The sequence below is a fragment of the Pectinophora gossypiella genome, chromosome 19 (genome assembly GCF_024362695.1).
Source record: "Pectinophora gossypiella chromosome 19, ilPecGoss1.1, whole genome shotgun sequence".
Taxonomy (NCBI): Eukaryota; Metazoa; Arthropoda; class Insecta; order Lepidoptera; family Gelechiidae; genus Pectinophora; species Pectinophora gossypiella.
In genome coordinates, this window is record NC_065422.1 from 12923323 (window position 1) to 12950741 (window position 27419).

At 39.2% G+C, this 27419-nt stretch overlaps 2 protein-coding genes across 3 annotated transcripts; one reads left to right on the forward strand and one right to left on the reverse strand.

The window, feature by feature from the left end:
- The first annotated feature begins 279 nt into the window (after window positions 1-279).
- Window positions 280-2640, forward strand: LOC126375683 (probable asparagine--tRNA ligase, mitochondrial). The gene is made up of 3 exons (XM_050022776.1): window positions 280-478; window positions 563-1576; window positions 2034-2640. Exons 1-3 carry the CDS (start codon window positions 350-352, stop codon window positions 2289-2291), a joined length of 1401 nt encoding a protein of 466 aa, XP_049878733.1. The 5' UTR covers window positions 280-349; the 3' UTR covers window positions 2292-2640.
- A 527-nt stretch (window positions 2641-3167) lies between these two features.
- Window positions 3168-26968, reverse strand: LOC126375623 (pre-mRNA cleavage complex 2 protein Pcf11). 2 transcript variants are annotated; one of them, XM_050022607.1, is made up of 17 exons: window positions 26736-26968; window positions 26424-26644; window positions 25507-25632; window positions 25273-25425; window positions 24357-24533; window positions 19756-19881; window positions 17677-18490; window positions 13780-13924; window positions 12680-12948; window positions 10874-12439; window positions 10099-10450; window positions 9349-9575; window positions 8793-9016; window positions 8217-8378; window positions 6390-6567; window positions 5625-5808; window positions 3168-5103 (listed from the first exon to the last, which is right to left on the reverse strand). In XM_050022607.1, exons 2-17 carry the CDS (start codon window positions 26580-26582, stop codon window positions 4944-4946), a joined length of 5022 nt encoding a protein of 1673 aa, XP_049878564.1. In that variant the 5' UTR covers window positions 26583-26644; window positions 26736-26968; the 3' UTR covers window positions 3168-4943. The 2 variants fall into 2 exon arrangements, with proteins under 2 accessions (XP_049878564.1, XP_049878563.1); XM_050022606.1 differs by having other exon boundaries at window positions 25249-25425.
- Window positions 26969-27419: the final 451 nt, after the last annotated feature.

Consider the following 27419-nt stretch of genomic DNA (forward strand, 5'->3'; position numbering starts at 1 on the left):
TGTCAAGTGGCTTTTTTTTAATTCCTTGGTGACGATATTTAACAATACAAGTTTTATCGGTTATATCGGTCTTTGATTGATTGTCTATCTTAATCTGACTATCTAGCCAGCTAAGCTAACCTTTCTATATCTGCTGGATCTTCTTTATCTAGATTAGTTAGAACTAGATAGGAAAGGAAAGTCGTCTGAGTGTACAAGTTGGTTGGTCGTTCCATGGATGCATGCATGCATTTTGTCTATGATATGATACTGTTCGTTTGACAGTTTAATCAGCTGTCGGTGATGGGTGGTTAAATGGATTTCAGATCAGCTGAAAGAAATAACCTAAGATTCGAATTTGTGAAAGAAAATGTGGTGTAAAAATGCATTTCTTGCTCACAGTAGAAACTTTATTCAACTAAATCATGTCTATAAAAACTTTAGCGCGATAGCCTCTGTTATAGAAAAGGCATCGGTCGGCGAAGTTGCTGAAGTTAAAGTTCGCATTTCTTCTTGATTTATGTAAAATATTTGTATTTTTTGGATGCAAAACTAAAGTAAACCATTGTAATTATCTTTTCAGGGGTGGGTGAGGAACTTAAGAGTACAAAAAGAACTAGTTTTTGCTGATGTTAATGATGGGTCTTGTGCTCAGAGGTTACAGATTGTTATACCGAAAAACTTAAAACCTGAGACATTAACTTACGGCAGTTCTGTTCATATCACTGGAAAACTATCTAAAAGCCCTAGAGGTCAATTGGAGCTGGTTGCTGAGAATGTAAACGTGCTAGGCCCTTGTGTGGTATTAGATGGCTATCCCTTTAACCCAAGAACTACCCATTCTCCCGAGTATGTTCGGCAGTATCTGCATTTGCGATCTAGGACAAACTATATATCAGCTATATTGAGAGTTCGGAACTCTGTTACAAGACACATTCATGACTTTTTTGCATCAAACAACTACCTTCACATACATACTCCTATCTTAACATCAAACGATTGTGAGGGGGCAGGAGAAGTCTTTAAAATCCAGCCAGATAATGAAGAGACAGTCAAGGCTATGATGCAAGAAGGGAGGGATAAAGACTCGGTTTATTTTGGCACAAAAACATTCTTAACTGTATCTGGCCAGTTGCATTTGGAAGCTATCTGTAGAGGCATGGGGAATGTCTACACCCTTGGTCCTACATTCCGGGCGGAAAACTCCCGTTCTCGATTGCACTTATCTGAATTCTACATGCTTGAAGCCGAACTAGCATTCTGTGATTCCATTGATAAACTACAGGCTGTCATAGAAGACTTGCTGAAATATCTATTTATTCAGACAATTAATTCCAATGAAGCAGATTTACACCTTATTGATAAAGAAAAGGCAAGATTACCTTTTTGGGTGGATAAAAAGTTTGTAACACTCACATACAATGAAGCAAAGAGTATATTGGATAAGAAGGGTACAGTATCTACAGAAGAAGGCTTGAATAAAGAACAAGAGTTGGCTTTAGTGGAGCATTGCAATGGAATACCTGTTTTCGTCATAAGATGGCCCAAAGAACAGAAATCCTTTTATATGAAAGAATGCCAGGATGACTATACTAAGGTAAACATTTCTTGTGTGACTACTTAACACAGAATGTCCTTTAATTTAAACTGAATTTCAGATTAATTCACTATACTATACTGTGTTTGGTGATGTCGTAACGAAAACTTTGAAGGATGATTCAGACCATGATTCTCAGTTGATATCAAGTGGTATTGCCCATCGCAACTGAAAATAATTTAATAAAACTAAAATTTTCATGATGAATTTTCCGACAGGAAATTCCACTTGATATCAACTGAACCATCCTCCCCACTTATTATTATTATCATGACAATGTCACTAACACCCTGTATTAGCAATGTTGACTATGCAAATTAGTGATTAACTTTCTCATATGTCAACTGGGTTGTGGCTGGGCTGTGTTTCAACTGGGTTGTTCTTGTGATCAAACTATTATTTTCGTTACGCATTACGCGCATTTTTTGTCATTACTTCAATCTTAAATTAATTTCAGGTGGATGCCCTAGACCTTCTTACGCCAATAACAGGAGAAGTGGTGGGCGGCAGTCTCAGGGAAGATGATTATGAAAAGCTAAAGTCAAAACTACCCTCGGAAAGGCTGAACTGGTATCTGGACTTGAGGAAATTCGGTAACATCCCTACTGGAGGCTTTGGGCTTGGATTAGAAAGACTGCTGCAAGTTATATGTGGTGTAAATAATATCAAGGACACTCTGCCATTCCCCCGATGGCCGCATAATTGCGATATGTAAACTGTGAATATTATTATTGTAAATAATTAAGGCTTGTTAACTATGTTTATTGTGTATATATTCATGTCCCATATGTGGGGCACATCTTGCTATAGCGTGTCTGTGTATATAAATGCCAAAGTGTTTATCGAAAAATAACATTGCACTTGGGAAGTTGATATCTATCAGTATCATGTATATGTTCATGTCCCATATGTGGGGCACATCTTGCTATAGTGTGTCTGTGTATATAAATGGCAGTGTTTATCGAAAAATAAAATTGCACTTGAGGAGTTGATATCTATCAGTATCATGTGTCACAGTGAATGTGTTAATATGTGAGATAATAAAGATGCATGTGTACAATGTGGTTTTCTTCTTTACGTGTTTATGTTTCAAGTTTAGGGTAGGTGGTGATAAAAAATAAAATCAAATATAATTTTTATAAACATTTTTTTTATTTATAATTAAAAAGTAAAACAATCTTGTGATACTGGCACTTAACTAAAATAGTACATGTGAAAGGAGTTGATTAGAGAAAGTAATAATTAACATTAAAAAGTAAAAACAAAACATTTTTTGTAGATTTTAATTTTTTTTACAAAATGAAATTCAATTACTATAATTAGTATCCAATTAGCGGCTGATACACAAAAACATAAGGCATAAATCCAAGAAAATCATATATACTAAACTACGAACTTTTGGAAAAGAGATTCTAATTTTAAGAAAACTAGAGGATTGTGATAAATGTTTATTGGTAAATAATCAAAATGCCAAATTGGTAACAATTATCAAATATATATACACATGTGAAAATTTACCATAGAACCGACTTCAATATACATTATATACATACCCAAAGGTAATCATTGGTAGTTACTACAATACAAAAAATGAAATAGGCTTATTTATACCCTCTATAGAAACTTATATACTAGGTATCCATACTCATTGGGAGCTTAGAGGATCCGACGTTCAACACAACTCGCGAAAACTATATACAACGTACATAAACTGACGCCAATTTCTCACCGGGGTAAGCAGAGTTTATGGAATTCCATTTGCTTCGATCCTGACACACTTCCCTTGCTTCCTCCACATTCATCAATCGTTCTATACACGCACGCCGGTTCAGAGTACACTATATACAAAGTAGTATATATTTACAAAACTAAATATACATTACGATTACGAAACAAAACGATACTTCGTTGCTTATTAAGTCAGGAACTTAACTTTAATATCACATATAAACAATTTGTATTTTGTAATGTTACAAACCTGGAGCTTTTCACAAATATATAATTACGATTCATAGACTCCATTTAAAAACTTCATTCCTACTGTGTGCCGAATTACCGCGCGAGTGCGAACGAGACACAGTCTACGCGCGCTCACCCTTACTCCTTAACGACTTATGTTATGTTAGTCTACATAAGACCCAGAGGGGGTGAGGTAAATATAGCTCGGCGCCCGATATGTATTCGCGCGGGGCGGAGCATTACCATTCTATACTTTGCCAAATATACACACATAATGATTCATGATGCTGATTCGGGTGGCCCAAATTTCACACATACATACACAAGTTTACGCGCGTCACATACCTAATGGTGTGGGCAGAGCTACAAATAACTTTTGATACAGTCCTTAACTGTAAGTAGGTGATCATTCGTCGCCTTGAAATGGCTTTAGTAGGAGACAGGACATATTTCGAGCTTTGAGATTTGAGCTCTAAAACTAGTAGGTTTGGACCTATCATACTAAAATTACTTTTGGTTCGCCAGAATAAACACTAACACAGAATACTTGAAGTATTTCTTCTCTATCGTGTGGATTTCTATATTAACATATTGAACATAAACCTAAATACTTCGAAACAAATGTTCGTAAATAAGATAATTACCCAATACTCGATTTTAGTAAACACTTTGGCAAACACTATTACGAAACGCTCACTCTAAATTCCTTTTTAGAACACATGTAATGATGTGAGGTAGCATCAACATTTTCCTCTTTGATTTTGTCTTGGACCTAATAGTTTATATAATAATATATAAATAAATCATGTTAAGTTTAATAAAGCCGTATTTAAACTAAATAACCGATCACATTATTTGCGAATCTGGCATTCTGCGAATCTGGCATTCTGCGAGTCTGGCATTCTGCGAATCTGGTTTTTTGCGTTATTGACAATTTGCGACAATCTATTAACGTCTGTCATTTTACGAGTCTGTCATTTTGCGTTTTTGTCATTATGCGCCTAAACCTTCAAAATGTTTTTACACCTTCACTAGATTCATTCAGTTCTATAAAATCAATCCTGCAGTTCACACTGACCGTCTTTCAATCTTGTACATTATGTGTACTGGTTTATGAGAACACAGTTCTCTTACAGTTTCTTGTACCCTGAGTAGAAATCATAGCCCACTTACACGACTCTGCTATAAGACCGCCCTAGACTAAAACGACTGCTGGCGGTCAACTACCGAGCAATCTGATGGCTTTACGCCACTGATCTGTCTGCTAATTTATGTTGTCATTATAAACTATATCGCAAAGCCAATATTTGAATGATGTTAGTTATTAATTTATTAGTCTGGTGGTAGCAGGTTCGTATAAGTGGACTATGACCTTAAGTCTTTGCCAAACAGTGGGACTATGTGTAGTCTACATAATGGAGCATAATCCAGAGAGTTCATTGCCCCTCTGCACGGGCGGTTGTCTGCTGAACTGTACACCTTCGAGTCCTGGTTTCAGGGTGTATTCTAGCTCGGGCTCCTCACCGGGTGGTAGAGGCTCGTCATCTGCCGAGACATCTTCCAACATCCTGTGAAAATGGAAAGCTTATATTAATATCATGTTTGAAGAAATAGAGATTAGAAATTGGTATATTTTGGGTTGAATTAGTTTGTAGTAGTAGTGTAGTTGTGTTTCGTCGTTCACTCAATCTTGGTAATTTTGTTTTATTGGCGTTGAGTAATAGCGACATCTGTTAGATTTCTTGGTTACTAAGTTAAATTTTCTAATATGTTGCAAAGTAATTGGTTCCTAAAATATGCGCTAGATGGCGCTTGTCCGTGACAATGTTGCTTACGTAAAATGTTGTAATAGCCTGTCTTAGCTAGCTGGACTGATATTCAATTGTTCATCCATTCGTTTCTTTATGACTTGTAATAGTACATTATAATACAAGTGAGCAATATTGGTTATTACAGTCGAGTAATGGAGCTGAGAGGGTAACGGCCAATGCGCCCCCTTCTTACTTTAGTCTTCAATCGATAAAGTCAATGTGTAGTGTATGTGTAAATGGAGGTGTACTGTATGGAGTGTCTGTAGTGTGGTAGTGACCTGTCTAGCGGCTGCGCGGGCGCGAGCGGCTTGGAGATGTTGATGCGTATGGGCAGCGGGCGCGGCGCGGGCGCGGCGGCGGGCGCGGCGGCCACCACGTTGCCGTCGATGGACGACTGCACGCGCGGCGCCGACGGCTCCGGCACGCCCGGCTGCGACACCGAGCACAGGATCGGCTCGTCGTCTGCGGGGGACATCACGATATTTACTTGCCATTTTGTAACATAACCTCACGACTATATCCCAATTAGGTTGTATACTAAGTTGTATACCAAGATAAATTATTTAATTCGGATTACTTCTTAATTCCGAAGACTTTTAAAAATTTTATTTCTTAATTTTAATCAAGGAAAACGTAATAATAAGTCCGACATTTTATCGCGTTTTCGATAACGTTACAGTGTACTTTTTCATACAAATTGCTAAGTAACGTCGTTTAGTAAAAAACAATTGTACAATCTCCTGTGGTTAGGTTGGTTAGGAAGTCCCGGATTTAAATCCCTGTGGGGACATATCACAAAAATCACTTTTGTGCGCGCGTCACGCTTTGTGATCCCTAGTTTGGTTAGAACATTACAGACTGATCACTTGACTGTCCGAAAATAAGATGATCCCTGCTTCAAAAGGTAAGTTAAGCCGTTGGTCCCAGTTACTACTTACTGAAGTGAGTAATCGTAACATGAGCCATGTGAGGGGCCTTTGGAGGCTCAATAACAAATAAGGTTAGTACTCCACCCACAAGATAGAAGTAGTCCAAGTACTCACCAGGGTCGATAGGCTCCTGTTTGACCTTGACCTTGGCAAAGTCAATCATGGCGAGCCGGTCCCTCTCCGCGCGTTCAGTGACGGTCTCATCATCCGTGTCCGCGTCGTCGTTCACCACGACCTCCTCCACTGGCTCGGCTTTGAAGACCACGTCGTCTTCATCGCCTTCCTCTTCGATCTGATGTAACAAAATATGATTAACATTAATTAAAACACATAATAACGGGTTCCTACCGCGTTTAAAGCAGGGATATGAGACTCCCGATATTTCGACACTGTTTCAAGTGCCATGATCACGGGATGACTGATGAGATTGGAGTGGAGTAGGTATATCGATAACATTACTGGATCAATGATACATTTTAAAATAGGGTATTTGACTGGGTCAAAGATAAATTATAAAATGCTCTAATGTCTAAGATGATCAAAAATAAAACTATTTTACTTTTCGACTTATTTTCTATGATGATAATAATCAGTGGCATATCCATCGCAAGATGAACTAAGCACACGCCTCACTGAGTTTTCTGTTAGACCAATGTGATAGATGGTGAGCCGTATCGCCGAGTATGGTCGAGTCAACTGTGTTAGTGAAAATTGCACTTAAGATAAATTAATACTCAATGAACTCATTGGTGCAATGAACCGGCGCTCTTGAGGAGCAAGCTGGTGAATGACCACTTTCTTTTATTTTTATTTATGTAATCGTTAACAATTTTTACATTGTGTTCGACATTATATATAATAATAATAATCCATTTAACATATTTAAACATTTCATGACAAGAGCATAACAATTTTACATATACAAAAATAATTAATAACATAAAATTTATAGCAATTAATAATAATTTAAATAGCAAAAACAAAGTAACAATGTCAATGAATTGAATTAAGCAATAATGTCAAAATTTCAAAGGTATTTAGATTTAAGGATGTCAAGTTCAATAAAAAAGAAATATATATAAAAAATAAATAAATAAATTAATACAATAGTGTCATGTTAATTTCATAATCAATTTTCATTGTCATTATAATTTTCATTTTCATTGTCATCTTTTTTGACGTGACTTATTCGTAGATTGGAACCTGACAGAGGGCAGCAGTAATTGTCAGTACTATTCAGAGGCGGAGGACAGGAGTCCTAGTACGGCTTTGTAATAGACTATTCTGGGCGCCATCCCACTTGCGTCAGACAAAGTACTGTGGGGCGGAAGGCAAGAGGGAAACTGCCCTATTTTTCCCTAAAAAAGTAGCATGGAAAATGCTGCACCTACAAGTGGCTCTTAAATTGATGATGATTGAATCGTAGATTAGCCGCAGATGGCAATAAATAATCTCGCGGTGACTATCTATGACTATGGTGTGGCTTTTTAGCGGGAAACGGGAACGGGACAGTTGCTTTCTTCATTGAATAATCTAAATAATTAATACGAAGTGGTGTTTTGTGGTTAATGATCGCATTAAGTTAGTCGGAAGACATTCGCGAGTGTTATTACATTGGAGTATTCAATAAACAAAGTGTATCTGCCTATTTTCGCTTCGTGCTAGGAAGCCGCTTCATAGCTCAAAAGTTTATGCGGACTTTTGAGTTAATTCGTTTGGGGTTCGGAGTAGGAGTCTACTCCGAGGGTGGGGGCTTAGGTTTCATCATCATCATTCATCACCTTTCACCATTTCATTAATCATCAAGAAAAAAAAAATACGTCAGACATGGCTGTATGGGCATAGTTCCCTTTGCCTTACCCTTCGGGGAAAACCAAACCAAAAAAAAATGACTATGGTGTGCTGTAGCTAATAGTGGATAGGTTTGTAAGTATCTGGTACCTCGACCGGCAGGTTGTCCTCTGTCTCGACGACCTCAACGACTGACTCCGTGTCGGACTGCGAGTTGATGTCGTCCGCGTCCACTATGCAGGGCTCCTGCAGCGGTACTTCCTCCACAAACTCCGCTTCTGCTGCTTCGGGCTCTTCTTTCGTTAGTGACGCCTGGAAGAAATATGCCTTTATTGATTTTGTTGACCGACACTTTCTTTTTCCGCGTATCGGGTAGTTTCTTAGGTCAAAAATGATTTATGAAATTCTGATTACTAAACAAAAACAGATCTAAAGGTGACAAATATGTTTTCTTCTTCCCATTTAACCTACTTATGAATTTTAATCAAGAAAACCTCAATAATATGTGCGATGTTTCGTCACGTTTCTCTACAGACTGCTTTTTCATACAAATTCCATAGTAATTTCGTGTTTTGACGTTTAGTAAAAAGTAACAGATTTGACTAGTTGGAAACTACCCATTTCTTGATGATATACGAGTAGATTTAATTGAGGTATAATCATAGTAAAGGATTCCGCTGGTGCACCGAACTTAGAAGCGCTCATAGTGGGGTAAAGATCACAAACCTTATAGTCCTGGTAGCAGGCGGGATGGTAGTTGCAGTCGTTATGGCGCACAGAGTTCCGGAGGTGCCACTCCTCGAGGTCCTCGTTGTAGAACTGCTGGAACTTGTCCCCGCAGAGGGCGCAGTGCTGGTCGGCGGGCGCTCCGGCCGCCACCGAGGGCGGGGGCTCCGGCGCCGCCTCGCCCGCCGCCGCCGCCTCGCCGCCCACCTCGAACCAGCTCTTCTCTGAGGAGGGAGGGGTGTGTTATATAATGTGGGTAGAGCGAAGGCAACAGAGAAACCACTGCCATAGCAATAGCTGGCGAGGAGTATGCACCCACGCCTCTCTGAAGGGGTACACAGGTATAGTGCACATTATTAACCCACAGCCAAGCCGAGCCTGTCAGAGATAGACTATTTTGTTATAATTTTCTCTTTGCGACGGTGCCCAAAGGCACCCGTTATTATTATTATTTCCAGCCTACACTGTCCAACTGCAGGGCATATACGTCTCTTCCCTTCTTTCACTTCTCCCTATCAGCCGTGCGATTAAAAAACAAAAATCCATCAACACTTACCTCTCTCCTCAAGATCCTCCACCTCCTCGTACTGCACCCAGTCGGACAGGTCGTAGTGCCAGTGGCGGCTGTGGGCGCGGCGGGCGGAGTCCCTCTCGCGGCGGTTCTGGCGGAAGTGCCAGTCCAGGTGCTGCGAGTAGCGGACCGTGTGCTCGGGGGGGAAGCGCGCCCCGCAGCCGCTGCATTGCATGCCGCCGTACAGCTTGGCTACCAAGCCTGGTTGTTTGCTGTTGAAGGGAAAATTTACATTAGCAAACCTTCAAAACACGCGTGATTTACACGGTATTGTCACGATTTCGAATCCCAGCGCGGGCTAAACCGCTTCTTCCATTGTGTGGGTTGTGAGATCAGTATTGAGCCGCCAAAGGCCCCTGACATAAATAAGCCATGGCGGCAGCCATTGGGGGCTAGGTATGTTTGGCAGATAAGTATGTAGTCGTTACCGACTCTGATTTCGCGAGTCGTTACCGCTACATACTTATCGAGGTTAATAGTAGCCACTAATCCACTGAATTCAATTTTATGATATGGTTTATGTAACTACTACTAAACCACTGAATTCGACTTTATGAATTTGAATAGGCCAGTTTCCAACTAGTCAAATCGGTTACTTTTTACTAAACGTCAAAACACGAATTTACTACGGAATTTGTATGAAAAAGCAACCTGTGACGTCATAGAAAAACGTGACAAAATGTCGCATGGATGCTTTCTGTCGTGATAAGAAATGAAGAATAAAAAAATACTCACACTCTCAAAGTCTCTGGTCTGAGGAGATCCACCCTATGTATCTTAGTCTTGTCTTCTTTCGGTGGAGCTGGCTTCACCTCCTCTTTCTTTTCACGGACAACATCTTTGTTTTCCGCTTTGACATCATCAGGCATTTTCACGATCCCTGTAGCTACCAACTTGGCAAATAGATCGGCTACATTGATGTTTCCTAGTATAGGGAGGGTGGCTGTAGGCGGTTTTTCTTCTGCAGGGGTTTCAAGGCCTGGGATTTTCTCTGGTTTCGCGAAAAGTGGCTCAGCAAGACTGTAGGCTGATGCTGAAGCCGGTGTCTCCATGTTTGAAGGCATTACACTTGCTAGCATGTCCAAACCTGAAGGACAAGTTATGATGGTTAGACAACTTTTTGAGATGATACTCTTTTATTAAAAAAAAATGGATTTACATTTGATCGAGAATTTAGTGTAGTTTAGATTAATTTGAAAGAACCTTTTATTCTAAAGTTAATTAAAATACTACTTGCATAACTTGAATTATTAAAATACCCTTAAGCATATTAGCATGATTTGCCTTGAATAACATTTACTGCCAGCAAAATGGGGTCGAAACCTATATTAACTTATATTATAACCTATAACCTATAATATACAGAGTGTTAGTTACATCGTAACGAAAACTGAATTTTATATCGCAAAAATAGAAAATTCCACTTGATATCAACTCAATCATGGTCTAAACCATCCCTCTAAAGTTTTCGTTACGATGTTACTAACTTGTATGTAAGAAATATAATTACCTTGGTTTACGCCGACGGGACTGGGCGTCTTGTTCGGGCGAGGTGCTTCTTCATCCACTTCCATCGCGGTAGGCAGCATTGGTAGCCCCAACGACAGTACTGGAGGCAACACCGCTGGTAACATCGACCCTTCCATGTTCGCTATCTTTATGAACCCAGGTTTCACATTCCTAGGCAGCGCCGAGAACCGAATGAAATACTTCTCGTTGCCCACAGTTATAGGCTTCGGTAAATCCCCAAACTCAACTTTAAACGGCTGTTCGTTTATCAAAACTGTCTTCAGAGAGTCTACAAAGCGTATAGTAAAGAACTGGCCGTTTATCGTGATTTTTTGCACTTTCGCGTCGAGGTACACTGGGCACATTTGTGTAGCATTCACGATTAAGTTTATCTTCCCCGCGACAAGATCCGTTCGCTTCGTCTTGCCAATGTCTACTTGCGGCAACGGCCCTTCTAAATGCACTAATCTCGGTTTCCCGTCAATAATGACTCCTAGAGGCTGCCCTCCAAAGTAGCACTCCCACCATCTACCGTTTATGAACAGCTCTCTCGTCGGCGCTCCGAACCTCATGTCGAACACTTGATCGTCTATCTCAACTTGTTTGTAAGGTTCGTTGAAGGATAGAACGACTGAATCTTTGTTGTCGAACGTGACGCGTCTACAACCTGGCAAGAACTTAATTTCTCTAGGATCATCCCAGTCCAGCATGATGATGGCAGTGTCTCCGTAGAACCTGATCTCGCGCGGAACACCGTCTATTTGAATAGTTTTAACAGGGTCTTGGTCGATGTACTCTATGACTTTATAATCAGTTGGTGGAATGACGACGCCTGGAGCGCCTAAAGGCGGCGGGGCTTCCATCGGCTCGTACGGCTTCAACGGACATTCTCCCTGATACGTGCCTATTTTAGGAGTAGGCAGTGGTGGTAAAGGCATTCGAGGGTCAAATGGTGGTCTAGGGGCTCTCTTATCGAACTTCCCTCTGTAGAACGGCGGCGCTGGTCCTCTGAATCTTCTAGGTGCGTATTCATCGACTCTTGGTCTAGGCCCGCGCCAGTTGTAAGGCATGTTGTACATAGACGGCATTCCGGGGGGGATGGGGAGTAACCCAGGTCGAGGACCATCCATGGTGTCCATCGCGCCCATCCTCATATCGGAATCGTGAAGATACCCTTGACTGTCTGGAGGAGTATCCATAAACACTGAAGGAGTAACCCTTTCGTCGATATCTCCGAATGTATTCCGGGCATTCGGCGAAGATCTCGGACTAGATATTTTGTGATTCTGTTCCTGTATGTGGGCCTTGAGTTTTCTCTTGGATGACTCTAGAGACTCCCTTTGTTTCGCCTCTTTCAGCTTGAGTTTTTCGTTCAGCTGTAGTACTTGATACATGAGGGTATTGTACTGGCTCTTGTCAAGTTGGCCGTCGCTGAACTGCTCCTTGGCTTGGTTCATGATGATGGAGATGGTCTTCTTATGGTCTTCCGCATCAAACTCCTCAGCTGGTTCGGGCCGCAAGTCCGTGTCTTCCGTACTCAACGTACGTCGCCTTTCCCTTTCTACGCCTGAAAGAAGTTCAAACGGTTTATTAGTTAAAATTACTTCTAAATAACGGGTAATAATTGTTTAAAAGTTATGGTGCTTCCCACATCAAGCACCTTTAGGGAAAAAGCTATTTGAATCTGCAGTGCCACTTTACAACGCGTCGGACCTTAATCTTACTCGATGACCACCATCATATATTTCTTTTAAAATATAACATATAAGAAAAAAATAAATACGACTCATACAAAATAAATACTTACTCGGTGACTTGCTAAACAACAGCGGTCTGCCCAGCCTATCCTTTCCTTTGGTAGCTTCAGCTAGCTTCGCTCTGACTAGATCCAACTTCGAAGGGGTCTTCTTGACCTCTTCCTTCTCTTTGACTTCATTCCAGTCTCTCCTCGGGGACCTTTGGGGGGATATATCGTCTAGTTTGTGGTCATTGATTGAGTCAATAGACGGCGGTGGTGGAGCCACTTCTTCAACTTGAGGCAGTTGGCGTAGATCCACATCTTCATTGCCGAAAAGTCTGAAATAAGTTTGATAGTGAAAAACGCATTTTGAAATCGCATGCAATTTTGTTATTAAGACTAACAACGCAACGAAACCAAGAGTCATTACTCGTTTCTTGTCGAGTTTTAGTGTTCCGCACACACATAAACTCGCACTGGTATTTCCTAGGGCTGCAGATCCACATGGAATCGATTAAAATGAACTTGCAGCCACTCCTCAGATGGATATGACAAATCGTATGGTGATAAGTACTTGGGCAGACAAATGGGGAGCGCTGAAGGCTCTCACCCGGTACAAAATTTAAGACAACAGGCCTGAGGGTGCCCAGTTGGGCGCGAACCTCGGCTCAGGGCGTCGTCTGAAGAGATAATATATGAAAGAATTAATCGAATTAAAACAATGTAGAATTAATCGACCCTAGTGAGTTGATAGCTGTAAGCAACGAATAAGGGGAAATCGTCGACCACGCCGGCTAGGTCGGTATCGGGGTCCTCTAGTGTTTGTCGTCGCGAGCTGATTGGACGCCTCTAGCGCTAGAGTATACAAGCTTGAATCTGAATCACCTTTCTAGATGGGTGGTCTTTTAGTAACAGGGCTAGTACCTATGGCTCCTGAGACGGTCAAACATCTCACCACTAACCAAATACTACACTACATAGATAGAGCTTAGAGATGAACTGTAGCATAAGGCGGCGATCACAATAGACCTTACCCAGTGATACAGCTTTAAAAAGAGGTTTAGTTACATTGTTAGACCAACGAGAACTTTAATGTTCCGCTTACAAGATCACTAAATGTATTCTAAACTTCGTAAGATAGCTGTTCATAAACAAAAACGGATACTTACATATCAAACTTATCGAGCTTATTCTTCTTAGCTTTCCCTTCAGCCGTTTCAGTGGACGGCCTCTTCTGGCCCACGGCTGCTGGCTTAGTCTCAACCGCTGGAAGCACTCGCAAGTCCACATCCTTGTTCACCACTTCGGGAATATCTGAAAACGGCACTCAATTTTTAATAAGTCTTGTTTTTTTTTTTTTGTATTTTTGGTACTTATTAACATTTTACCTGTTACCCATCCTTTGTTAAAGTTGCGGGATCCGTTTGCCTAGTTTGTTGTTTAACTACACTGCGCATCCAGCTTTTTTATTATTTACGCTTTACGTCTCAGAATTTGGATGATTATTATTTATTACATAGATATCTGCAGTGCATAAGTGTAGACTTATCATGATGTTCAAAGGTAAACCTACTTATTTGATGGCGAGTTATTACAATTTTAACTCTCACAGAATGTTAAGTTTTAAAAGGTAATAAATTACAACTGATAATGTCAAGTCGACAGACGCGCACTGGCACTTAATACGTTCTCACTACCGCCTCTAGTGGGCATTGAAGTTTAAAACGATTTTGATACTATTTCATTATCCAGGACAACTTCCCAACATGTTACGTGATTCTCTATTAAAAGCTACACTGTCGTAACGTAGTATAAATTACTTATCACTATTCTTACAACTACGAGTAAGATATTAAATTATAAATAGCACCGTAGCTTATCAAGTTAAACACAAGTAAGTTACTTGCAACATCTCTGTTAACGATTTGGGGTAAATAAGCGACTTTGGCGACCGGATCCTTCGTTCCATCCTTTTACTTTCAGACGAACGTTGTAAAATTAGAACCTTAGCGTAAGGCAGGTACTTCGTAAGCGTATTGCGCGCGAATTCGCTTTGTGCGGATACGTAACACGCAAAAACAATCCCGTCCGTCCAAGTACGTGCACGTACTACGGGTGCGTGCGTTCGTACGTATACGCATGAGTCGAATTCGTACGAAAACGCATCCGAAATGCGACCGGCCTAAAGCTGCATTTCTACTGGAGCAAAATCGGAGCATAACGAAAAAATATCGATAGTATTTCTGGCCTTATATTGACTTATATACAACTGCATTTAGAGGCAAATCTGCGTATCACTAACCTACTTGGTTTGGTGCTGATTCCGATTGATTCCTTATGTATGAATGTAAAGGATAACATTTAAAACAGTTAAACTAAATTAAAATTAAGGTTTGTTCGCCACAATCAGCACCATTGTAGTAGTAATTATATTAAACGCACTGTACGATTCGTCCGCTCTAATTCTGATCCACCAGATGAGTAGAAGGAACAAGGTGAGGCTTCTAGATGTTTTATTGAGTAGGTTGCGCTTGCGCCACTGAAATCCTCAGTCATAACACGTTTCGTAGTGATTGTAGATTTATGTAGAACATAACTTAAACTAGTGTTCTTTGATGAAAATATTTTTTTTTTCTGTGCTTTAAATATGTTGGCAACGACTGTTTTCCACCACAGTTACTGGTAATGTTCAACTTTGGAGCAAAATATAAATACACAATCCATATAGTTTTACGAACTCATTTTATATAGTAATGATTTTTTATCTTGATACTGAAGTAAATATTAGTGTGTTAGATTATATTGTTTATTTCACTAGTATTTAAAGTTACTTTATTTTTATTTGTAAGTATACGATTTGTTTTTTTTATACAAGATCATAGTCTCCTCGACACACTGGCACTATCATAGTAAATTGTTTTTAACAAATAAATAATGTTGTACTTAATTGTATTTTTATATATCAAAGTAGAACTAAAACCTATTGTTTTTATGAATCTTTTTCCCTTGTGTAATTATTTTACGTCTTTTGTTGTGTATCTTATAATGTAACAGCCATCTAAATTATCGCCTAAAAAAATTAATTATGTCCCCAATTTCGTCTCATAAACGACTGAAAATTAAATTATGGAATAGCGATAAAATTGAAACCATCTCGCAAGTATGTTTCGTAAGGATTATCAGAAAAATATTAATAGTATTAGCTTAGGAATGAGAAAAAAAAAGTTCCAAATTGAAATTGAATGTAAAATCGTGTTTTGTTTAACAAAAAATCGGAGGTGTTTAGTTTTGATGAGAAATATAAAAGCTTACCCTTTTAGAAGTGACAGCACTAAAGAATCTTGGTTCAACAGGAGAAGAGAATAGATTTAGGAAATAGGATTTAGGTTTGAGATGTTTGTTTATGCAATTTTTTTTATTTTGGAAACCATAGTTTTTGATACCTACTTCTCAACTATCCTACTGACCAATCACAGCGAGAATTCTCTCCGGCACGCTTTAATCGATCGATTTTTACGTCTCCACTGCCCTAATGATAATCGATTTCCGATAGATGTTACGGGAAGAAATGCTGATGAATGGAAACTACTCTTCTGAACAGCGAAAATGAATGCGGAGTAGACTACTTATGGATTAGATTTCCAATTATGAAGTGTGACTCCCGGCGCTATACATCGCAGGCGAATGTTTTAAATCTAAAGAAAAATGCGCACAAACCGAAACTTCCAAGTACTAGGATCGCACACACGTATCGTGGCCTTATAATGAAAACCATGCGAGCGCGTTTTTTAAAATCACATTATTTTGTGATTTTTGTTAACAAAACTTCGCAAAGTTTTCTTTATAATGAGACGATATACGGAATGACAAAGATGAGTGTGGCTTGCGAGTTATAGCGACGGTTTTAGATTTGTAACTATTATAACTCAAGTGAGAGTGATATCTGTCGCGGCCTATCGTTATATCGGATATTACAACTACTTATTTACCAAAACAGAGGGTTAAAAAGGCCGCATCGAAGCAAGTGGTTACTTGACAGTTATAACAATATATGAAATATGTCAGATATGGTAGTTTATGATTTTATCCAATAGTTTTTTTTATTAAGATCACTTTGAAATATTGTATGTGTGTATTACAAGACTCGAAACATGGGCGGCCATGATAAGCTTCGTCACATTTCACAAAATAAACACAAATATCTGTCACATTTCAAGTTAAACTGTTTGACAGTTTGTTTCTTGAAATGTGACGTCACTGGGCAAAATATCACGTGACCAACCGTTTTCGCGGGAAATTTGTAATGAATGAAGAATATGTAAAGCTTTTTCGAGAAAATAAAATATTTTAAAGTAATTGTAATTTTTAAAATACTTATCCGAAAACTGTCAAGTAGCCAATTCAGCTGAAAAAGCAATATTGCAATTTGACATTTGCGCATATGAACGTAAGTGCGCAATGCAAACAAATGTCAAATAGCAATATTGCCTTTTTAGACGAATTGCTTCGATGACGCCTTTTTAACCCCCTGATTGTGATTGGTGAGTTTCTTGACGAAGCCAAAGCTGATGACTAGTCCCGATACGTGGTGAATGATGTTCTTCAGTCCTTCAACGCCTGTTGTCATCGTCTTCAAGGTCATCACTTGCCCGCTTCACGTTTCTTCCCGTCACTTATTACCCATTTCGTTTATCGAGAAGTTGCAAGAACTATTTTATAATCATCTATTTTATTAGTCACCAGAACTCGGAGAAACCCAAACGTGCGTTAAACTATGTCAACCAAGTGACCTGTGCAGCAAACTTTCAGTACGAATTCGATAAAATATTGAAACTATTTCCCAAAGTTAGATTAAATGTTAGGTAATATTTAGCATCTTCTTAAAAGTAAGGGTACAAAAGCCGGCGTGAAACATCAATATGAATACTCCAAGAGTTGAAAAACATTTTATTTCCACACAATAAGTGTAAGTCTTCTCGCTTATATCTAGTATCACAGATTACGACTAGCGATGTTTGTATCGCGGCCCTACGCTCGCATTCGGTTAACATAGAGTGATATCTTACTTGACGCGTCAGCGGGGGCGGAGGGCGCGGGCTCGGGGCTCTCGGATTGCTCCTTATTGCGTCGCATGTAGCGCTCCTTGTGGTAGTTCTTGAGCTCCTTGAAGGCGACGACCGGCGTGGCCTCCGGTTCGCGCTCCTTTGCGCGCTTCACCCGCTCCTTGGCCTTCGCCTTCTTCTCCGGCGAGGACCCGCTCGAGCTGTCTTTAGCCTCCGCGTCTTTCTTCTTCTTCTTATCAACTTTAGGGGCGTCCTTCTTCCTCTTAACCGGCGACGGCGCGTCGCGCTCCTTCGCCTCGTCCCGATTGATTTTCGGGATCGGCGGCAATTTGTTTATCTTTTTCGGGTCGACGAGCTTGTCGATATATTTGTCGACAGAGGCGTCATCGAGGGGCCGGTCGTTCTTTTTGACGTCCTTGTGGTTCTCGTCGGGTTTGGCGGGCTTGCGGTCGGGCTCGTCCCTGCGGGCGCGGGCGCGGTCGCGGCGGGCGTCCCCGCGCTTGTCCAGCCGCGGGTCGCGGCGGCGCGGCGGCCGGGCGGGCGCGGGCCGCGCCGCCGCGGGCTGCACGTCGTACGTTATGACGTTCTTGCGCTTGGTGACGCGCTCCAGGGGCTTGATGTCGAACACGTTGGGCGCTATGGGCGCGGGCGGCGCGGGGTGCGGCGCGGGGTGCGGCGCGGGGGCGGCGGGGGCGGCGGCCGCGACGGCCGGGGGCGGCGGGGGCGGCGGGTGGCGCGCCAGGCGCGGGTCGCGGCGCGCGGCGGCCAGCGCGGCGCTGACGGGCGCGATGCGGCCGCCCGCCGGCTTGCTCACGGGCTGCGGGGAAACTCCAATTCAGATACCACGCACAAACAACAATACCATACTTCTATATACGAAAACAGTTTATCGTCAGCTTATAGTGGAAACCACGTAAGCACTTTTTTGAAAGTCACAACAAAAACCTCGCAATAACATGCTAAAATGAAACTAATTGAAACAAGGCGAGGTTCTGTTGAAGACAATCACATTGGAATTTGATTTTCAAGAAGCGTATGTGGTTTTCACTATAAGGCGACGTTATATACCCTCCCACTGCCGGGCCCAGACCTCCCCTCAACTAGTGTTATGATTCATGATCAGGATCATATCATTTAAGCGCTGAATATTTCTCGGATCAGTACAAACGAAGCACCACTCGGGCGCAAAACTCATTGAACACACTAGTTCCAAATAAAATAAGATATATTCGCATTCATATGTTAAACCACTGCATATACAGGGTGTTAGTGACATCGTAACGAATACTGAGAGGGATGATCCAGACCATGATTCTGAGTTGGTATCAAGTGGAATTTTCAGTTGGAAAGTTCATTTTTTTTTAATTATTTTCTGTTCCATACTTTTGCGACGGAAAATTCCACTTGATATCATCTCAGAATCATGGCCTCAATCATCCCTCAAAGTTTTCGTTACGACGTCACTAACACCCTGTATACACATATGTATAAAGATACATACAACGCATCATCGGTTTTCTCGCCACATAGCGCATTAAGTCACACTGTAATGTTGTATGTACCTTTATATATAAATACATAAACCAGAACTAACATCCCTAATTCCTACCAGATAAAATTAACCCTAACAATGGCTCTGATTCCTTTAGACACCTAATTTTATTTTAAGTTATACATGTAATTTTCCTATCCGCCGAAAAGGAAAGGGCCGACAACTTTGTAAAAATTTTATGACTGTCGATCACCCACACGTCCCTTTCTTTTTCAGCGCACAAGTAAATTACAGGTATAAATTAAAATAAAATTAGATGGTGTGTACAGGAATCAGTATTAGCGTCACATAAATACCAACACGGGTTTCAAACGCGAATATATACCCCTACATATACCCCACGTAACACTACATAAACAGCCCATATACGTCCCACGACTGGGTAGTCCTTCAATCAATGGAGCATACTCCACCAAACTGCTGGTTGGTGGAGTTTGTTTTTTAACGTCACATTCACTACTTGGTCGGACAGAGGGTTTGTAGAAATATTCATCACTTAGTAGAGAAAATAATAATAAATATATACTCACAGGACCAAGCCGGGCTTTGACGGGGAGGTTGATCTCGGGCGCCGCGGGCATTACGGGAGCCACCACAGGATTAACCATCGCGATTGGCATAACTGACACCGGTGCAGACACTGGGGTTACTGACGACTGCGGGCAAATGTAAGCGTATTTATAGGGAGTGTCGGTAAAACAGTCGCGACGCTTGGGAACAATGAAAGGGTAATTAGTTAATTATGGCGCGTCGGTAAAGTAGGGGTGGCGCGTCGGTAAAGTAGGGGTGTTTCTAGAAGTGATTGCTTTTTTCGATCTCATTTACGTGGCTCTATTAACTATTGAAAGTATTGAAAGTCGGAGGTCATCCATCGCAAGATGATGACTAAGTACCCACGCTTCACTAAGCTTTCTGTCAAACCAACGTGTTAGGCACTAAATTACCATTTTAAATATAAACATTTCTGTAACATTTCACCTGTATGTCGTACCTGAAGCGATAAATAAGCCCCAATTCCATTAACTATGCGATGAATAAAACGATTTTATTTGCTCAATTATCGCGCTCGATGCGATAAATTGTCTTTTAAGAATTCTTTTCATAAGATTTATAGAATCAGGAAGAGGTAGATTAAACCACCGAAATTACTCTATCCTCGTAACGCCGAAGCATTATTACGATTTCGAAGTAATAATCGACCGTGGTACCTTCAGAAGGACCAAATTTTTGCAGTCGTAAAGGCCGAGCACTTGAAGTACAAATTTTAAAGTGTTAGAATTTGAAGACCTATGTAAGGATGAATAGAAGACATTTTTGAAAAAATTACGTTTTTTTTAGTTCTTCCAGAAGGACTCCCGGTTTAAGTCACTACTTTTAGAAAAATCTGAAAAATATTATTATTATAAAGGGTTATGTATTTTTTCATTAAAATACATACCTATTTGTACGTCATAAATATGTGTATATACATAAATATTTAAATATAAAATAAGTAACGAGTTTTAGTTTTTATGACGTAGTTTGTGATTAGTCCCTCTGGAAGTACATTAGGTTTTTATTATTAGGAAAGAAATTAATTCATGGTGTCAGTTTAGATCATCATTAGAAATAAAAAAGGAAATAAAATTAAGACGGTAGTTTTTTTTGTTTTCATAATCATAAGATCAAGTAAGCAAGTCAATCTATATCGGTATGATTTAATCACATATAACAATTTAAAAAAGTATTTGAAAATATCCGGACACGACACCTAAAGTCCCTTGCAAAGGACTAAAAAGTTTGCTTTCATATTGCTAACGATATCGATACGAAATTGATAAAATAACTATGTCATGTTGTTGATTATTATCTTACCTGCGATTTCTGAAAATAATGTATATGAAAAAACTACGAAATTCGATTATTAATTTGATTTTTTTTTTACCTCGTCGCCGTGTGAAGATGGTGCGCATCTTTTACCAATAAAATGACAAATTACGACAAGTGATACATATTTCTTTTTTATTAAAGCCTTGAATAGGTATTCACGAAATAGAATGAACTAGTTCGTAGACAAATTAATTTTTGTCTCAATCGGCGCAAAGGTTTGAATTAAATTGACCGGCAAAGTTTTGGTACTTTTAAAAGTACCTTCGTTGATTATTCGAACGAACTATTCCTTCGGCCTTTATGACTACAATTATTTGGTCCTTCTCAGAGGACCCCAGGGCTTACGAGGCTAGGCATTGGTGATGATTCCTGTACACATCATCTAACTTTATTTTAAGTTATACCTGTCATTTTCTTATCCGCCGGAAAGAAAAGGGACGGGTAATCGGCGTGCATAAAATTGATGGAACACAAGTTTAGGCACAAATCTAAAACCTAAAAATTTTATATTGGGCAATAACCCGACAGAATTATGTTGGCAAAACACGGTTTGCATACCCGCGAGGTATCTATTTGATTCGCCCAGGCTATTAATTCATTTTAAAATTAACATTTGTCAATCATCTGTTCCTTTCACTTTCGACGGATATGAAAATGACATGTATAACTTAAAATCAGGTGTCTAAAAATCGCAGCCATTGTCAACAAATAAAGAACACAATTAGAAGTCATTAAGAGCTCATTTATTAATTTGTTACATTTAACTTACACAAATGAGCTTCCGCGTATTATGATACCTAGAAATCATTACGACGGATAGATTTAGGTAATTGCTTCTTTAAAGTATGAATTATGTTTTCTCTAATGATTTTAATTTTCTATGCTTTACTTTTTCGGCGAATTATAAGTAGGGACTTTTAATGACATGTGATAATAATAATGTTGGTAATTTCGGTTGTGTTGGTTATTCCGGGAAAGGGAAACAATGCCATGAAAGGACTTTAAATAACATGAGATAATGAAAAATATCATAATTCCGCAAATGGGAACATTAGCGTGAAAGGACCTATCTTATCGATATTCTGCTAATGGGAACAAATAACAATGGGCGTAATCGCGCAAAGAGAAACAATGACATGAAAGGATTTTAAATAACATGTTGTTTTAAAAACGTTCGTAATTCCGCAAATCGGAACAATAGCATGAAAGGACCTGTGATAACTTATCGATATTCCGCTAATGGGAACAAATAACAATGGGCGTAATCGCGCAAAGGGAAACAATGACATGAAAGGACTTTAAATAACATGAGATAATGAAAAATATCATAATTCCGCAAATGGGAACATTAGCGTGAAAGGACCTATCTTATCGATATTCCGCTAATGGGAACAAATAACAATGGGCGTAATCGCGCAAAGAGAAACAATGACATGAAAGGATTTTAAATAACACGTTTTAAAAACGTTCATAATTCCGCAAATCGGAACAATAACATGAAAGGACCTTTAATAACTTATCGATATTCCGCTAATGGGAACAAATAACAATGGTCGTTTTTCCGCAAAGGGAAACAATGACATGAAAGGATTTTAAATAACATATGGTATTAAAAAATATCGTAATTCCACAATTGGGAACAATAGCATTGAAGGACCTTTAAGAACTTATCCATATTCTGCAAATGGGAACAAATAACAATGGTCGTTTTTCCGCAAAGGGAAACAATGACATGAAAGAACTTTAATAACATGTAGTATTAAAAACGTTGGTAATTCCCGAATTGGAACAATAGCATGAAAGGACCTGTAATAACTTATCGATATTCTACAAGTGGGATGGAAACAAATATAAATGGGTCGTAATTCCGCAAAAGGAAACAATGACATGAAAGGACTTTAAATAACTTGTCGATATTCCGCAAATAGCAACAATAACATGAAATGACTTTTATAACATGTGGTATTTAAAAACTTACAGAAATCTGGAAATATGTTACAAGAACTTTTAGTATCATGTGGTATTAAAAATGTTGGCAATTCCATAAAGGGAACAAATAAAATTATAGAAGGAGTTTTAATAACATGTAGTATTAAAATATTGCACAAATCTGCAAGTATAACACGTTACAGAAGCTTTTAATAACATCTGACTTTAAACATACTCTCGTTAATTGTGCTCCCATCGCTTTTACCATGATAGGACTTTCAATAACATTGTGGAGTTCAAAATGTTTGTAATTGTATAAAACTTAAACCTATTTTCATGTAAACATACAGTAAAGTATCGATTTTCTGGTCGAGAGATTGAATTGACCATGAAAATAAATAATTATGGATGTCCGCAATTACACTAAGTGGTCACTACTACATAAGTTACCAGCGTGTATGTAGTGTAATATAAAATTGAAAACAATGAAAATAAAAACGCAAAATGTCCTCTTGATATTAACTTAGATTCATGAACTGAATCATCCCCCTCAGTATTCGTTACTGCGTCACAAACACCCCGTATTAATGTTAGATGCATATAATGTTGGTTATCATAATGAGCACGTCATATAAGTTAAATAAAGGCGATAGTTTGTGTACCTGGCATAGTTGCATACATTCTTATTACAATTTGTCTTAATGATTACTATGTATTTATTTGTTTGTTGTGTAAGTTGTTTTTTCTTGCGTGTTTTGATTGTAAATTATGTGTTATTCCGAGCATTGTTCTATATTTGTTACTGTGGCGTCCCATTATAATAAACATTTTTTTCTTTCTTTCTAATGCGCATTAGGTACAGATCAAAACCGCCGACACAAACCGGCAGCCTGTATAATAATAATCATATCGGTAACATGAACCTGTCGGTTTTGCCGAAATATCTGAACGAAACGTTCAATTAACTGCTAAAATTACAACTTTCCAACTTGTAATGACTGCAGCCACTGACAATTGTCGGCACTTTTAATAACAGGTGGTATTAAAAAAGGTTGGCTTTTATCTGTATTGATCTACGATGGAGATTCATTATGAGGGCTTAAATTGGCACTGGTACTTATGCACAGGTGCACAGGTTTTATCTATTGTAAGAAGTACCAGCAGTGGTTTTTAATTTTTTTCTGTATCATATCTGTACCTATAGTTATAAAGTTATTTGGTCCAACAAATAAACTTTATTATTATTCATCATATTAAATACCAAATATAGCTGCAAGTTTACATCGGATGACTTATTGTTTTGTTATATTCTACAATTACAGAAGAATCTTACCTTCTTAGCATTCTTCTCGGCCATCTCCAACTGCCGCCGCGTCTGCTCCAGTTGCATCTCTATCTTCTTCTGTTGCAGCATGAGAAGTTCTTGTTCCTTCTTGGCGAGGATACTACGCATCTTCTCCTCTTCTTCTGTCAGACTGGGAGTCGCAGAAGTCGTGGCGGCTGTTGCATTCTGGAATGATTAGAAGATGTTTAACAAAAAAGATTAATGAAGGAAATGGAAAGGATGTAGAGGGACCTGAAGGGTTTTAGAATTTGGAAAAGATAGTATTCAATTTTGTAAAGTGTACACTTTACATACATTCGTAAATTCACGGCTATAAGTTCCATATGGGGCAATTAACAGACTTAGTAAGCATAGTGGGGATATTATTATCTTTATCCTCAAACTAAACATTTCCTGTTTTTTTATGTACTAGTTATCTTAAAGGATATTCATTCATAATTGTTGTGGCTTGTACAACATTAGTCTGATGAAAAAACTGACACAATCCAAGAGTAGTACCAATCATCCCCCAATAAAAAATCATGACAAAATTGAAAAAGTTGCAGTTTTGAAATAAGATTTCAAACAGCTTGCCCAATAATAAATATTAGCGTCATATCTAATGGAATGTGTGGAGAATATTACGATTTCAAGTATAAGCAATTACACAATTATTATCTATTAGCCAACACTTTGTTTATGAATGATAGATAAGATAATGGTATTTCAAACAATGTGAAAGGATATTGCCATAGTAATGATGCTTTTATGTCTAAAATAAACATGAAGCCATGGAAATTGAATGAATAATGGGAAGTAAAGCTGGGAACAACTTTACACAAATACTAGATAGCAGTTACACTTATAACTAAATAGAAACAATAATCAACTAAAAAAACACCTTTTTCAGAAAATTTGGATTTACATGGATGTTAGACTGCTGCGGCTGTGCTTGGATGGGCCACGCTGGGTCTATCAAGTTCACTTTCACATCCAGTTGGTACAGCTTGGTGGCCGGGAAGACATCGTGCCACGTCTCTCGCAGCTTGAACATTTGTGACCTTATCTTTTCATCCACCTGTGAATAAATACTCATTAATAGCTGTAACATAAAATTTATTATACAAACTCAATTAAAAAGATAAAGAATGACCATTACCTGTTTGAATGTCCTAGTGAACATATTAACGATGCTCTGCGAGAACTTCTGTGTGTACGCCCCGCCGACATTCTTGATAATGGAATCAACTAAATAGAGAACTGGCAGCTTGATGTCGGGATGCACCTGTGAGGAAAAATATCTCTAGTCCCGACCCCTGGCTGACCAAGTCGCAGACTTGTGCAAAATCAACCATTTCTCCATTACCATTTTAAAAGTTATTGCTTAATACCTTCTGTTTGAAATGGTGCAGGTAAGAATAAGACAAAAAATTGATTTCTGCAAGTCTTTTAATTCACACATGACAAATAAATAAGAACTCAGTTTTCAAAATCTTTTATTTCAACATTTTTTCAGTATACAACTGAAATGAAGCCAGTTAGCGTACAAATAAAATGTTACATACCACTGAAGGTACATTCTATAGTATTGGATCTAATATTGAACAGGTATCTCCGTAAAGGTAAAGAAATAAAGATTTTCGACAAACATACTAAATTTAAAGTTATTTCATAATGTGTTGCAACAATTTACATCAGTGCAACCCAATTTTGAATGAAAGTAAATGTCTAGTTGATAATGAAGAATCTAGTAAAAAATAATAACTCCAAGAACCTTCTGGCAAAAAGAAACGTAAACATGGTATTTAATGGTGAATAAACGAGTGTAAGATTATCTAATCTACTTGAAACATTAGCAATTCAGTTGGCAACATATACAAGTAACTTTTGAGCATATTTGGAGATACCTGTTGTCGAGGACTGGTTACAATTGAGGTCAGATTAGTGTCACTGTCATCGTAAACATGTAAAACCCGGGCATGCGTCATTTGCACACTTTCGCCGCCCATTGCTCACGTGACTCGTGGCATTTTCATCAGAGACCGTGCGCGAAACTTTTTAAAAATGCAAATTCACCTTCTCCAAATGCTTTTCCACGGTTTCAACGATAACCCCGGCGTGTTCCACGTTCTCCTCCGCGAGAATCGTCAGCATGTTTATCAGCGGCTTGCTGTTCACAGTCAAGTCCGCCAAGCTTGAGGCATACTCCTCCGCGATTTCTTTCTCCTTCGACATGATTCCCGACGACTGCTCGCGCTGCTCTCACCATGCCAATTACAATCCTCCACTGAACATCACTGTAACCAACAAATAACTGAATCTTAGCTCCACAGTTACGTAGTTATTCAATATGGCGAGATTATACGAATTAACACGTAGCGAACTTACGTTATCACGGTTATCACTATATTGCGAGTTTAAAACCACGATACAGATGCAATCACGTCACGTACGAATTAAATGCGTATTTCCATTTCCTACATTTCCTTTGAAATTGATCACGTATAGCTGCGTAATTTACGGAAAAATGCGCAGCGACAAACGAACGCGTCTTCAAGCGATTGAGAATACAAAATGGCGAAAGCTGGTGACGGGCGAGGCGAGACGGACGGAATTATCGTTTCTGGGGTGGGGATGTAGTGTTGCCATTTTAATTTACTCTTCTCTACCATTTATGGTAACGTCGTCTGATTTGAATTTGACATGACATGTTAGGGGTCAGGTAAGGACGAAGGTAAATCTCGAAAAACCGGTAATTGCCTATTTATTTTTTTATGTTTTTATGTGGCAATGAAAGAGATGGATAAGGGCGGGAAACGCCGTGTTCAGAGGACGTAGTTTTCAGCGCTAAAATTTTAAAATTATTATTTTCGCGATAAGGATTGGTTTTTCTTAGTATAATTTGTATATATCTTATAACTTACTTGTATAGTTTATTATTTAAAAGTGTAGTTAGCTGTATTCACATCGGTAAGTCTTTTAATTTTTTTTGGCGCCATGGGCGATCCGCCCGACGACCCAGGGGGCACGATTCCCCCTGAAAGGTCTCAACAAGAAAATTTCACTAAACCT